Genomic DNA, 15,173 nt, shown 5'->3' on the forward strand with positions numbered 1-15,173 from the left:
CTGGAAGCTCTTTTTACTCGCTACAGTTGTCACACTTCGGCCTTTCCATGCAAGCTTGTTCACAAGTTAAAAACACTGTGTATTAGGTAATAGATAGGACAAGGGGAAATGGTTTCAAACTAAAAGGGAGATTTAGACTGGGTACAAGGGAGAAGCTTTTTACAGTAAGGGTGGTGAGGCACTGGCACAGGCTGCCCAGAGAGGTGGCAGGTACCCCATCCCTGGTGATACTCAAGGTCAGGCTGGACGGGGCTCTGAGCACCTGATGTAGCTATGGGTGTCCCTGTTCATGGCAGGGAGTTCAACCAGATGGCCTTTAAAGGTTCTTCCGACTGAAATGATTCTATGACTCTATAGTGGAGAAAAGATCTAAATGGGGCAGAGCTACTTCAATTTAAACAATAGAGGGAGGAAGAAAAAAAGAATTTCCTTCCCTTCTCACCTTCTCCCTTCCTCCCCCTCCTCCTTCAAACAAACTCCTGGGATATACCTCTGGGGATAGAAAAATTATTTACTAAGAGGAAAACAAGGACTCTGGGAAGTTAACACTGGTCTGGAGCATTTAAATACACTGCCTGTCTGTGGACTGCTCATAAGGCACAGAGGCACTGCTGTTCAGTCCATCAGCAGGGAACGTCCCTGTTTGGCTTGGCTCCGCTTCCCCGCTCTGCGTCATTGCCTGGAAGCAGGCGGGCTGTGTGGAGCTTCCAAGAAGAGGCTCAGGGGTGTGATGCAAGCAGGCACCCTCCCCTCCAAACAAACGGGGGACGCTCAAAGAATTGCTCAAGGTGGCACAGGGACATGTTCTGGACAGTACAGCATCCACTTGCAACAGAGGTTTCTGAAGAGCTGTTTCTCAGCCGTTTCTCTTGGGTATGTTTTGCAGATCATCGGAGTTACAGCCTGGTCTGTGCACCACACTTTGTTGCCCTGTTTGCCACAAGGTCTCTCCGCACCCCTGCCTGGTTTAGAATTTCTCTGGAATCTGTTGCACTCGGTGCAATCATCTCCCCGGACCTTTGACTCACATTCCTTCCCTGCTGCTAGACTAAACTGGCGCAGCTCCATCTGCCTGGCTCCAACACCAGACCTCCAGTCAGACATCTCTGCAGCAAGCACCAAGCCAGATTTTCAGGACACCTGCCTGGATGTGCCTTAAAAGGGCTCATTTTAGGCTTATCATTGAAAATGGTCACCTCTGAGGCATTCTACAAGTACTCTGAGAAGTCAGAGCTGTTTAACCCCCCCCCCCCCACTCATCCCTTTCTATGAAGAAGAAAAGAAAAATACAGAGAACAAGCTTTACATCCCACTTCTGCTTTTATTTCCATCTTTTCTGCACCGTTTCCCTGGCTGCAGCCCAAGTAGCATCCAGCTCCCACGTGGGTGCTTCAGCGGTGAAGGCAACGGCCCTCCACATGGTTTCAATATGGGCACATCTGGTCCAAAATGAGATCTGTTCCTCATCTGCCAGTTGCGCACTGCTGCTTCTACTGCTGCAAAGTGCTCAGCTGCACCACATATGAGAAGCAAAAATGAGATAAGGCAGCTTTCCAAAGATAAAGCAACCAAGTGTCAATCGCAAGAGAGGGCTAAGCACACATTCAGGCTACAGGCATCCAGGTGGCTTGAGTTGTTGCACCCATCCTGGACCATCACCCTGCTGCTGCAGGTCATCTCCCCACAGCAGAATGGCAAGAGCAATCACAGGGGCACACCTCTGCCCAACAAATAAGCTATTGCTGAACGACCAGGGTTGCTCATCTGTTCTGTACTCCAATGGGTGGAAGCAGTGGCTTCCATCAGCATACATAGCTTCAGCCTCCTCTTCTTGACCCAGCAGAGCCTGGCCAGTTTAACAAGATCAAGTTGAGGAGCTGCATTCCTGGCCAAACCTGTTGTATGCATTTCTCCAGCAGGCCACCAGATGCCGAGCAGCAGGCCAGAAGAGCCCACTTCAGCTTAGCTCCCCACACCAGCACACCACAGGTGCACCAGGCATTCTGTGCCAAAAAGAGAAGCGGCACTGCTTGAAAGAAGCTGGGCATGCCTCTGGTGACTGCTGCTGCTTCCAAGACAGCTTTCATACAGGTTTTCAGACCACACCTGCTTTCCACGCTGAAAAAAGCCTTTTTCTTTCCAGTACATCTCAAAGAAGCAAATTAAACAGGGGAGGCAAGGAACAAGCAGGGAACAAGAAGCAGGGGAATGGCATAATCTTAGGGGAGATTATACTATGCTACAAGGGCAGTTCAAGACAGCAGCTTCTGTATGTCATGTGGCTAAATACAGAGAATATCAAGGAAGAAACATTTCTCACCCTTCCCAAACATTCTAGGCACCTTCCTTCAGTCTCAACCTGCATGCCAAAACTGATATGGAGTATCCCATAAACTACTGGAGACTGACTACAAACCAATTAGCAAACTACCAGGCTCATGAAAACAATGCCAAGGTTCTACAGCAATAAGGTAAGGTCTGCCACAGACAATGATTTTAAGCTCCCTCCAGGTGGGAAGAAAGCACTGACTTGTAGTATCACAGCAAAACAGGCAGAGGGACAATGAAAATCCTCCGCTGTTATAAAAGAAGGCACAGGTTGGTCCCATCGATACAGCTGTGATCATATTAGCAGCCACCTTCCACTAGGTCTACTTTTAAAATGAAGGCCAGAGACCTTTCTTCTTTTGTCTGGGTATTTACCTGTACCTCCTCATAGACTGGCTTTTCCTCCCTCGTCTCATCTGCATTGCTTTTTTCATTTTCTCTGCCTTTAGAACAGGCTCCTTTTTACTTGTCAAAGCTAAAGATTCTGGACAAAGTGGCATTATAGAGATCAAGTGCATTTTTAGAAAGTCTCTGAGACAGGTAGAAGAAATGCCAGGCAGTCTTTGGTACTTGACTTCAACAAGGAAGCATATGTAAAAGGTGACCTTGTATTTTCAGACAAATGCCTTCCTCTACCAGAAAGTTTTGTCCTTTCCCATGTTTCATGTGCTGTTCCCTTTCTTTACGTGCCAAGAGATGTCACGATAAATAGAAGTGCTTCAAAACAGCTCAAAGCAATCAAAGCATTTATTTGAATTTTACTGAAATCAATGCTGCTTAGAACAGCCAAATGCTGTGATGCATTTGGACAGATACAAGGAGTCACTACGTGTGCTGCTGTATGGTCTGCCTCACAGCACCCAGAGTCAACGGGTACAGCAATAAAGTTTTATAGCATTTAAAGCCAGAAAGGACTATGAAACCTTCCCAGTCTGACCCTCCAACATGTCCAGTCCACTAAGTTTACCTGAGGCACTCTCTTACATAGTCTGATATTTTGCCCTTCATTGAAATACAACCTCCAGAGAAGCACATGGGTGTGCTGCAACGATTGAGAAATCACTATTTGATCAATTATCCTTGCAGTTTATTACAGCAGTTATTTTCTCTCCTAAAACACTAGCCTAATTTCTTGTTTGGGTCTTGAAGTCCAGCTAGTGATTCTCATTCTGCATTTTTTCACAAGATTAAGGCCTCCAGCCTGCTATCTTTTTGCATAATCCAGCAAATTTATCCTCTAGCGTCTATTCACTCAGTCCCTTTATTGCTTATGTATTTTGTAGTATACTTTCAAACAGAGCAAGATAAATCACCAATTACTTCCAAAGAGATTTCATTTACTTTCAAATCTTTCATCTCAAAGAATGAAAGCTATAGTTCATCTAACTGTATTTGCTTTTCATAAATGATTTAACTCCACTGAGTTGAATATCTCTATCCTACTCTACCGACATGGTCCTGTATCAGCCCTTCTGCATTTTTAATACATTTGGCACCAGGTTCCCCAGTGTATAGTTCATACTTTCTCCCCCTTACTCTTTCCCTTAATCAATTCATGTTTTCAATTTTTCCATCATGATGTCATGACCCAAAGAAAATCAGTGTCAAAAAGCTAGACTTGTCTGGGATCTTTTAGGCTGATTGAATTTCCACATTCATTGGTTTCAGGGAGTTTTGTAGCATTTAGGCTTGCCACCACTGCCTTTTCCCTTTGGATTTTCTTAGCTGAGCATTATTCGATCCTCTGCTCTTTACTAAATCTACTTCAAATGGATGCTCCATTTTTCTCTACCCTGTGAGTATTACATGGGGCAAAAAGAGGTCTTTTGAAACAACATCAACAGTTTGGAAAAACAAACAAACAAACAAACAAAGAACAGCATAACAACAGCTTTAGATTCATACATCCCTTTGTGACAATGATGATTTTATTCCAAGCACAGAGCTATAAAGGGATCAGCTGGGAGTGCAGAGATTCTCATCACCTGCGTGCAACAAGAACCACAGCTGAAAGCAAAGCTGTTGCAGATTCTCTATTCTGGTACTGATAATGAAAACTGCATTACATACTTCACCTTCCAAGATGAAACCAAGAAAGAAACCTCTATAATGTTAGTGCAAACATAACATAAACAGTTCTGATCATATCACTTCCCCATCCTCCTCCAAGCACCTGTCAAAGCAAGACAGAGTTCATGCTTTTCATCTTTCCTCACTAACCAGCTACTTCAGACACTTATTTTTACTGTTCTTCTTTGAGTTCCCCACAATTAGTCTCTTTCAGATATCCAGGTGTCAAGAACTAAAAAACCCACAGTTGGACTGTAAGCTGGCCCAGGTTTCCATGCATGCCCCCAAACAGTATTTTTCAGCATCTTCATCACTGCTGTGGCAGTAGCAAAGCCTTCCACAGCTATAGCCCTTTGAAATACGGACTGTACAGCTTTCTGCACTGCGTAACGTCTCAGTTGTCTCTTCATCTTCAGAGATGCAAGTTCCTACAGATTCCCTTTTCTTGCCTGCTTTTCCAATCTCCTTTTCTCCTCTTCAAATATCTGCCAATTTGAAGCACCAAATCAAATGAGCTCAGAGATTCCCTATAGCCCTACTCCAGCTACCAAGATTCCAGAGATTCTTACCCAGCTGCCATATCACATAATGCCCTCATGAACACTGAAGCTGCATCTTAAAACTAAGTAAAGCTTTTCATCCCCAATTAATCTTGCCAGAAAGCTGTTCCAAACAAGCTACTGTGAAGAGAGTTGTCCATATGTCTTTCTCCCACATCTTTTTCACAAAAGCTAAAAAAAAAAAAAAAAAAAAAAAAAAAAAAGTTCTGAGCATGAAATGATTCTAATTTTATTTTTTATTTTTATTTCTTTTTTAAAGACATTCACTACACAGTTCTCAATATTATAGTGCCACTTTTCTTTTGATTTTGGTCATGCAAATGTGTTTCTATCTGAAAAAAATACAGCAACATAAATTCAGTCCCTCTCTCCCCTGTGATTCTGCAAAATACTTGCAGCAACTCAACAATCAAGTTACAGCAACAGGAAACCGTTTTTCCAATTCCCCAAGCAGACTCCCTGCAGAACTTTTTCAGTGGACACAGTAGGCTGGAATTCAGCTGGAACTTTGTGCAAAATCAGGGCAGCTGAATGAGCAGCCATAAGTCACCCTGGGCAAGGACAGAAGCAATATTTTTTATAGAATCACAGAACGGTTTGGGTTGAAAGGGCCCTTAAAGCCACCCAGCCCCAACCCCCTGCCATGTGCAGGGCTGCCACCCAGCAGCTCAGGCTGCCCAGGGTCCCATCCAACCTGGCCTTGAGTGCCTCCAGGGATGGGGCACCACAGCTTCTCTGGGCAGCCTATGCCAGAGACCCACCACCCCCTCAGTTAAAATATTTCTCCCTGACACGTTATCTAAATCTCCTTTTCTTTCTCTTTTGGTCATCCTTGTCCGTAAATTAACCTATTCTACAACTGAATGAAATCATCCACTGAAATCTATGAGGAGCAGAACAACCAACTGGGAATGGAATTGCAAAGCACCAAAGCACGAGGAGAAGACAAGTTCTGCATCCAGAAAATTCACCCTTCACAGCATTGCCATAGCAAACTTGCACAGCGTTTGCTTCTTTGGGGAGCCATGTCCAAGTATGGCCTTCCAGCTGCTGTCCAGACAGGGGTGCAGCATAGTGCTGCAGCACACAAAACCACACATCTGGAGGCCTTGCACAGGTGCCAGCTTGCTCCCTCCCTTGATCACTCCAGACTTTTGTCATTTGATATCTGCGGGCACTGGCCCTTCATACTGCTCACACTCAGCTTCGCTTCCTTCTGGAGGTGGAGGAGGGAAATAGAAGGGTGCCAGGGGAGAAGGGGACAGAAGGAGATGCAGGCATGGATCTCCAAAGCCCGGAGAGGAAACACATCCATGAGTCACGTCCCTAAGGCTGGTCAGAAGGCACAGGGCCAACCACTACTGATGTCCCTCACAGTATGATCAGCCCCCACAGCAGTGCACAGGGAGCTAAGGCTTAGGCTCCAGCAGAGCGTAACGTGGGCAAGTTTGGCTTGGTTTTCTTTCACACCTATGCCTGTTCTTGGAAGAAATGTAGCCTGTCAGCCTCCCCCACACACCGCAGCAGCCCTGACCTCAGATCCCTTGTGCTGCTGCCTAAGGAGAATCGGCAGAGATGAGAAGAGAGGGCAAAGGAAGGGAACTCAATCAAACTCATGGCCAGTGCTGATGAGGAGGCCAGTTACACCCAGTTACACCAGGAGATGGCAAAGACAGATGTTCTGTAGTCAACCACTGCCTCATGTAATAAGGTATGAAAGCAAGCATTCTGATGTCATATTTTCCCATGTCTCCAACTTCCACTAGCAAGAACAGATTCAAGAAAACCAGCTATCAAGAAATAACATCCTGCCCTACCCTTGATTCCCTGTGAAGGTCTCATCTTGGCCATACTATCATACAATGGCTTAGGTTGGAAGAGACCTCAAAGATCATGGAGCTGTATATCACAAGCCTTCCTCCACAGGCACCAGCCACACTGCTGCTTCTGCTGTGAAAAAGGCAGGAGCAGCATCTGCGTTTTGCTCTTTAGTTTTGGTTCCACAAATACTCAGGCAAACCATTTCTTCAGGTGCTAGAAGAAATGAAAATATTTGTTTTCAGTTAACCCACACAAAATTAGAGACAGGCGAGCTGATCACTGAAGGTCACAGTAGAACCTGCTGGGGAGTGAGAGAAAAAATAAAAAGCAGTCTTTTTCCCTTTGCACATAACATTCGCTACTGGACTGTGAGGAAGAAGGAACAGAGACATGCTCAGTACTCAAGCCTTGGGATTTGAGGGCTTTTTTGATTGGCTGGTCTGGGGGGTCTACAAAAAGCTCTGTGAGCTAATCACATGGGGTGGTCTCTGCCCACACCTACGGCTCTGGGGTTAGCCACAAAAAGCAAATAACACAGGCAGGAGACAATCCTAACAGGTAGTAGGTTGGACAAACATTCTTGAAGCAAACGGTGCAGGCTCCAGCATAACCATATCATGCTACAGAACAGCATGTAAGATGTTCTGAATTTTATCCGGAAAACTCGGGCATCAGACTCCTGCCTCGCAATGCAGTCCCTAAATAAAGCAGTCCCTTGATTCATGGCTGTGATCAGAGCTCAGCATCATTCAGGCCAGAAGCTCTCAGCACCAGGGCCTGCCCAGAGCACCTCAAAAGCCGCACGGTCTCCCTTTCCCACCCCATACAACTAACAGATTGTGTATAAGGACAGGGCCAGCCTCGGCATGGCAGAAGAGGAATGCTTTTTCTTGGCAGAGAAGAAAGAGATGAAGTGGGTGTCACATTTTTCCAATAGATTTTTGCTTGTCACCACAGTGGAGCCAGATCGCATACAGAAGATTGAAAGCTGGTTAGTGGCAGATGGCAATAAAAAAAGGAAAGAAAACTGAGTAGCTTCCAAGGCACAGCTGAGGCGCCAAAAGGTCAGCAGCACGAGTAAGCTATACATTTGGATGGGTGGCAGCTACAAAACAGCTCTAGTAATTCAGGTCTATCCCATTTCACCTTTCTTTATTCTGTCCAATTACTTTGGTTCCCAGTTTGCCATCCTGAGAGGAAGCACTCCTTATTCGCCTGAGCACTTGCTTCCTTCCTGCACTCATTTAGCATCAAGGTTGTAACTTGGTTCAGCTTTGTTTGTGAAGACACAAACTACTTTTGAAAGCTCCCGGACACAGGTAGCTGCTGTCCCTGCCATGGAGAGCTCAGAAACATACCACAGAAAGGGGACATACACAGCAGGAAGGGTTCTGTCCACTACTCTACATCAAGCTCTTCTCAAACAGCCTCTCCCTATGAATGATCCTTGAGCAGATGTCTCCTCCAAGTAACCCCCTTTGTTCCCAAAGTGCAGCCCACTGCTATCAAATAATATATGCAACTTCCCTGCATTACATCTCCCACACTCACCAGTATTACATTCAGGCACACACTCCTGAAGCTGGACAGATTACTTCCACTGTGCATTCCTTCAGCCCAAAATGCAATTCCATCAGTCTCTTCCCCAGGCAAGCATTCCCACCTGCCCTCTCATGTCAGCACCAGTACCTGAGCTGCGACAAAGCAAGCTGCATCAGGAAACCTACTGCTGAAAACTATTTTCTGTCATGCAAGAAAGTCATTTTTCAAGAGGATGAGCTCTCAGGCAGCTGCTGCAACAGCCTGCGGTTACATCCAGGTGCAGAACCGCACTGTCAGGTCTTGTCACCCAGAAAAAAACGCAGCCAAAGGGTATCCAGACAGCCCTGATCATCTCACCCACATGATTCAGGGAGCAACAGCAGCACGGAATGTGCCATCCCCAGAAAACCAGGTGCAGAATTCTTCTGCAAGAGTACCCAAGAGGGATACTCCCCAAATTCATATCCTATGGGGAATGAAAAGTTGCACCAAGGAACGGGAGAACTTAGAGGAAGGATGCTTTAAGCTCATGGGAGGCAGATAGTACAGACTGTGGAGCATGTCACTGAGCTAAGCTAATCCATCTGCAAAAGGTGGCTACCCCTAACTGCTAAGTCTCACCTAGTGATGTTCTCCTGCAGCAGTTCTTTCCATCCCACATCAGTCAAGCAGAGAGATGGCAGTGCTTGCAGCAGGCAGGGGATGTTGCAGGTGACAGCCAGGCAACAAGAAGCAAAGACAAAGACAGACAGCCAGAGCTGATGGCATGCTGGCCTCAGACCTATGTGATTTATGTTTATACTTATTTTATCTTTATTTTATTTGCTGCTGCCTGCACAAGGGTCACAAGGGTGACTGTACACAACTGTAGCTGGGGTCAGCACCTGGGAAAGGCAGCAGGACACAGCATCCTCAGACCATGCTGTGTGACCCAGCTGGACTCACAGCTAATCTGCCTTCTTCACAGACACGCATGCTCCTAAAAAGAAGTGTTTTCATACATTAAATATTGGCACACTCTCATCTACTAAGCTTTAAAGTCAGTCCCAGGACAGACTAACAGTTTTTCCAGCTGCTGTCCTCACTGCAGATCTAGCTCTTCTCTATACAGTTACAGACAATCCAAATGCAACGAGCCAGCAACTCGATACCACTATTTTTCTAATTTAACTATCAGAAAATATGAGGGTAGGAGAAAAGTTCCAAAGCATCACATGTGTGTTTATCTCAGCTTTGAGAGAAACTGTAGATTGTTTAAATCCATTACGAGCAGCTGGCACGTCTCTTGGCAAACAGGAATGATATTTGTATTTAAATTTTGGAAGAAAATACGAAAAGGAAAAAATGATTTTTGGTGCAGAACACCAAGTACGAGTTGTTCTGCTGCTAATCAGTTGTGACCCTGATGCGTTTCATATGGGGAGTTATTTTCAAAATTTAACACTTTGCACAAATTCTGTATACAAACTACTTAAAAATAAAATCTCACTTTCACGTTTTTCTCCTCTGCTGGAAGAGTTTGGCAATAATCTTTGGACGTACTGATTTTACACATTTTCCACCTCAAGTTAGCCATCTGGTCCTCCATATGCAGGTGTACAGGGATGGAAAAATGAGAGATTTCAGTTTCCTTGTTAGCAAGCAGCAGGCTAAACTCCACTTTCAACTAAATGAATTACCTCTTCCCCACCAAAATAAAACAAAACAATAAATAGGATTAGCCTGTACAGATGCCGGGTTTTACAGAGCTACCTTATGCACAGGCGACCACCACAGATTAAAATGCAGCCAGCCCCACAGCCACACGTGCTGTGTGCTAACCACAACTTCTAACTAAATACACACTGTAAAATCAAAGCACTGTGTTCCATTGCAATTAAACGTCACCAGTGCCGTGGCTCTGAAGACTGTAGGCAATCCACAGCTCACTCAGATGCCCCATTTCTGCAGAAATCATCAGCATGCGGAGCAACAGCCAGTGGTGTTTTTGTGGCAGAGGAAATGAGTCACCGTCGGCTCCTGGGGAGCTCAGAGGCTTGCAATGGGCAATTTTTATCTGAAGGAGGAAGGCTGGCTCCAAGATTCCCAACCCATCTCAGATGACAACCGCCACCACTGAGCTCTCAGGGCCAATGGGGAGGTGATGATGCAGCCACCAACCCAAATGTTCATGTTGCATGTGCAGTCCGAGGGTGAGGTGCCTGGAGTGGCAACATTGATGCAGCAGCTTCATTGAGCTCTAATGCCGCCCAGAAAATGGCACTGGTGACGTGCTGGTTGGGGCATTCCAACACTCTGACATCAGGCCTGCTCAAGGGTATGCAACCTGGGTGACTTTCAATTGGAAGCAGCCAGTAGCTAAGGTGTTAAAAACAGACAGAAAATGCTGGGAAAGGACAAAAAATCTGCTGCAGATCAGCCCAGAACACAGCCCCAGCCCACCTGCTTGGGGCCTACCGAGGGTTCACTGGCAGCAGAGAAGGGAGTGAGGAGCCTGCAGCCTGTCATGCTTCTGCTCCCTCCAGGCTGCAGCAGGCTGTGTGCTCCCTTACTGCTTGACTGCCAGGAAAAAGAAAAAAACTTCCAATAATAATGCCTTGCAAAATGCTAGGGTACAGCATTACCCACACACAAGCCTAGCAAGCTGCAGGCGAGTTGAAGATTACAGGCAGACAACATCATACGTGAACAAACCCTTGGGAAGCTTTTCAGACTTTTCTTAGAACATTTTTCATAGAATCATTAAGGTTGGAAAAGACCTCTTAGACCATCTAGTTCAATCACCCACCTACCACTAATACTTCCCTACTAAAGCATGCCCCTAAGTACTACATCTACCCTTTCCTTCAACATCTCAAGGGATGGTGACTCCACCACCTCCCTGCACAGTCTGCTCCAATGTGCTGCCACTCCTTTGGAGAATAAATTTTTCCCAATATCCAACTTGAAAACCTTTCCTGGTGCAACTTGAGGCCATTCCCTCTTGTCCAATCCTGTTCTTTCTTCCACAAGAAACACAACCACTCTGGAAAAACACCTGCTACCAAGCTATCTAGCATGCAAGTACACCTGCAAAGCACACAGACTTGAATGAGACCCTTCCATCCCAGGCTGAGTCCCCCGAGGTCCTCATTTCTCCCAGTGTAGCTGATTACTGTCTGGCACCTCCTCACATCTGTGCTGCTGAATCACCAGCTGAAAGGAAAAGGCTGGAATTCAGCCCTGGTAATTAGGCTGGAACAGCTTAAAGTAGCATTTGAGTTTTTAAGTATATGCATACTTCCACATTTGCCTGATAGGCTTCAAATCCACCATACCATGTGCAGCCTTTGTGGTTGTTAAAAGGTTAAAATTTAACTTAAAATACACAAAAGACAGCTAGCTACACAACTGCCCTCCTCCCCCCCCCAAATCTATGTGCACACACAGGTCTGCCTGCAGAAGGAAGTGAATTCCTGTTCTTGCAGCCATGCATGCCAACCAGCTGTTCTGCCTTTGCCTCCCCTGCTTGCACTGCTGGACCTCACGGCTCTTCCCAAGCACATCCAGAAGGGTTGGCACAACCAGGCGTGTGGCAGAGACAGACCCACATCTAACACCAGGACACCAGTTTCACACTGCTGAAGGACTGAGATCCATAGGCATCAATACTGGTCCATCCTGCATGGTAACTGCATCTCTGAGCAAAGCAACAGCTGCACTGCTGCACCCACAGCTACAAGGCACCTTAGAATCATGCAAGGGCCAGAAGATGCCACAGACAGCACATAGGAGGCTCAGCTCTTCACCTTTCATCCTTTTCTTTTCAGTAACACCAGCAAACAAGCTTACAACCAAAGCAGAACCAGCTGGGTCAAACAAGTCCTCCCACATTGAAAGCAGAAGGCAGGAGAATAACAGATGTTTCATCTAGAGGGCTTTTTTTGGGTGGTGGTTTTTACTGATTTTGTTGTTGCTTTCATTTCAATGATCCTATGAAGCTTTAGCCAGACATAAATGGAGAGCTTGTGTTTCATGATGTCAAGCACACTGTTTTGCTTCGTGCAGAACAACACACGTTTTGCAGAAGAAATAAAGTTCAATGTGTGGAAATCTGTGCTTTTTCCCCAAAGTGATCATTTCAGAAAGCTTTCTTTTTGCCCCCTTGAAGCTCCCAGCACCCCACTACATCCACCTTATCCACGGCGCTTTGCTGCACTGATATTTCTTTACGGATGGCTTCTCTTGGAATTCTTCCAAAAACAACAAAAGCTAAATTGATTACATGCTTTTTATTACACTTCAAGATGGCCCCTAAAGAAGTTTTTTCTTTATAAGCACCTAAGGAGAAAATCAGCCAAAATCCATACAGACAAACATAAACGGTAGAAAGTGGCTCCCAACAAAGAGGCTCACAGCCCATGTCAGTGCAGACTTTGTGACACTCTTCCCCTCGACAACACAGCTCAAGGTAGCACTTGGTGCTTCCAACTCCCAACAGCAGTAGGACAGCCACCCTGTTTGCAACTATGGGGCATTCTGTCTGCCAAGCAACACTTGAAACCAAGTCACAGCTCCCCAAAGCAAGACAGTGACACATTTGTGTACAACCACAGCCACAAGCACCAGATCTGTTTCAGGGCACTAATTAAAGGAGTAGGAGATTGTGAACTAGGAGAAAAGTGGGCTCATAGTTCTTCTCCCGGGAATCCCAACCACATGGCATGGCTGGAGCACCCAGAGGGCCTCTCATCTCACCACAACACCCCTCCTTGCCTTGTCGAGGAAGGAAAGAAAGGACCACCGCAACACAGCTGTTGAAGGAAGGGCCTTCCACAGCCAAGAGCTCCTGGTGGGTCTTTAAAAGTCACCGCCCGACATCCAATTGCGCTCGGTGGATCTAACAGGAGCAGCACGTCGTGCAAGAAAGCGCAAGAGCTCCCGAAGCCACTATTCCCGAAGTCAGTGTTACGGAACCCCTGCAACAAGCGCAGGGCCCACCAGCCCGGCCTGAAGCCGCCACCCCGGGCCGCCCCTGCCCTCCTCACCGTGTGGCCCAGCAGGGTGTCGGGGTCGGCGGGTTCGCACAGCTCGCTCAGCTTGCGATCCCAATGCAGCAGCGGCGGCTGCTCGCCGCTCTCGCACACCTCCATAGCGGCCCCGGCTGCCCCGCGCCCGAGCTCACGCCGCGCCGCCCACTCCCATGGGCCGCCCGCCGCCGCTACCGGCGCCGCTCCGAGGCCGCGTTCCCCGCCGGAGCCAGGAGTGCCGGGTCGGGCGGGGCGCCCCCGCCAGCTGCGAGCCGCGCCCCCGCTAGGCCCCGCCCCCGCCGCCCACGTGGCCAATGGGGGTTAAGGAGCGCGGCGGGGCGGCGGACCGCGCCCCAATCGGCGCTCTGCGCCCCCAGGGCCCCACAGATCCAGCTGGGGAATGTGGGCGGGGCTCCGTAGGAGAGACGGGCAGGGCAGCCAATGAGACAGCGACAAGACTGCGGCCAGAGTGAGGCGGCCCTCCTACTTCGTGTGGGCGGAGGAATGGCCGCGGCCCCTAAGGAACCTACGGCCCCGGTTAGCGCCGTGTACGGAGTCGAATGCAGTCCAGCTTCGGGTGCGGAAAGTCCGCCAGGCCCTTCACCTCTTTATCTAATTGAAAAGAGAGCATTAAGGGCAAAATACATAGTTTGGTATTGCTGAGTACAGCTCACGTGTCTGTTAGAGATCTTTCAGGACATCCCATGCCATAAGAATGCTTTTAGATTAACTGTGCCTTCAATCTCTGTGCAGCCAGTCCATTTGCAGCAGCACAGACCCTGCTCACAGCCCAGCACTGCTTTCCCCCGTGCCAATCAGACAGCAGCAAGGAGAACCCCAATCAATAGAGAATTCTGATACTTTAACCTTGGTTCCATGCCAGACTGGGACAACGTTGACATTTCATCATCCTTTGAAAACAAAGGATGCCACACGGTTCCCATACGACAGGCTGGGGATTCTTCAGCCCAAGTTCCAGGTCCTGGCACACGCTCAAAGCCTTTCTCTGTGGGTCAGCCCAACACTTGGCACTCCATCCCACATTGTGCTCGAGCTGTAACCAGAGCCCCGCCGTCCCCCTGGGCTCCATCTGCTGACACGCCATTGCGCTGTCAGCTCCCCACCCTCCCCACAGGGCCTGGGTGAGCCCTCTGCAGCCTGCCATCACCCATGGGGCACAGCAGCAAAGAGAAGAGGGAGGAATAATGGTGACTTTGTCAGGGTTTGCCCTTTGAGATGTATTAATCTCTTTGGTTTTGACTTGAGCGAAAGAAGAAAGTTCATTTTTAATTTAACAAAGGCAGCATTATTTGGTCAAGAACACACGAAGGGAAGATCCCCAGCTGCCACAAATAAAGCTCTCCTGCAAAGAGGGAGTTAGTTCAAGTTACTGTGAAACAAGTCAACCCAGGGTATGCCCCCAGCAGCACTGAGAACCCAAAGCCAAATACGTAACACTGAAATGGGTACCTACTGCTTTGGCAAGGCCAGCCCGAGGTACACACTTCGTGTATCCTGGCACTGTCATGCTCTTTTGTCAAAGCAATTACATCGTGTCATTCCTGAGGCATAGATTATGAAATTGGTAAAGGTCAGTTCCATGCTTTCATTGGATTTTTCTTGCTTTTAAAGTTTATGCAGCCTTATGATAACTAGCCAAACAAAAGGCTCTTCCTCATTCCGTTGACTGGCATTAAACACTTGTGAAAATACTGCTGTGACTAGACAATCATCCTTGCCTGGTCAACCAAATACAAGCCACCTTAAAAAAGGAAGAAGGTGGAGACTGGGTGACTGCATCTTTATCTGCTCCAAACGCAGAGGATAAGGGTCTCATAAAGGC

General features: G+C 47.4%; 1 protein-coding gene across 1 annotated transcript in view; it reads right to left on the reverse strand.

The window, feature by feature from the left end:
• Positions 1-13,453, reverse strand: part of CREB3L2 (cAMP responsive element binding protein 3 like 2) — a gene marked incomplete at both ends in the record, with an annotated part of 71,710 nt that extends 58,257 nt beyond the window's left edge. The window contains one exon of the mRNA XM_079536790.1: positions 13,349-13,453. Within this exon, the coding sequence (XP_079392916.1) occupies positions 13,349-13,453 (105 nt within the window). The remainder of the gene's footprint in view (positions 1-13,348) is intronic.
• Between the last annotated feature and the right edge of the window lie 1,720 nt (positions 13,454-15,173).

The sequence above is a fragment of the Tetrao urogallus genome (assembly GCF_951394365.1).
Source record: "Tetrao urogallus genome assembly, chromosome: 1".
NCBI lineage: Eukaryota > Metazoa > Chordata > Aves > Galliformes > Phasianidae > Tetrao > Tetrao urogallus.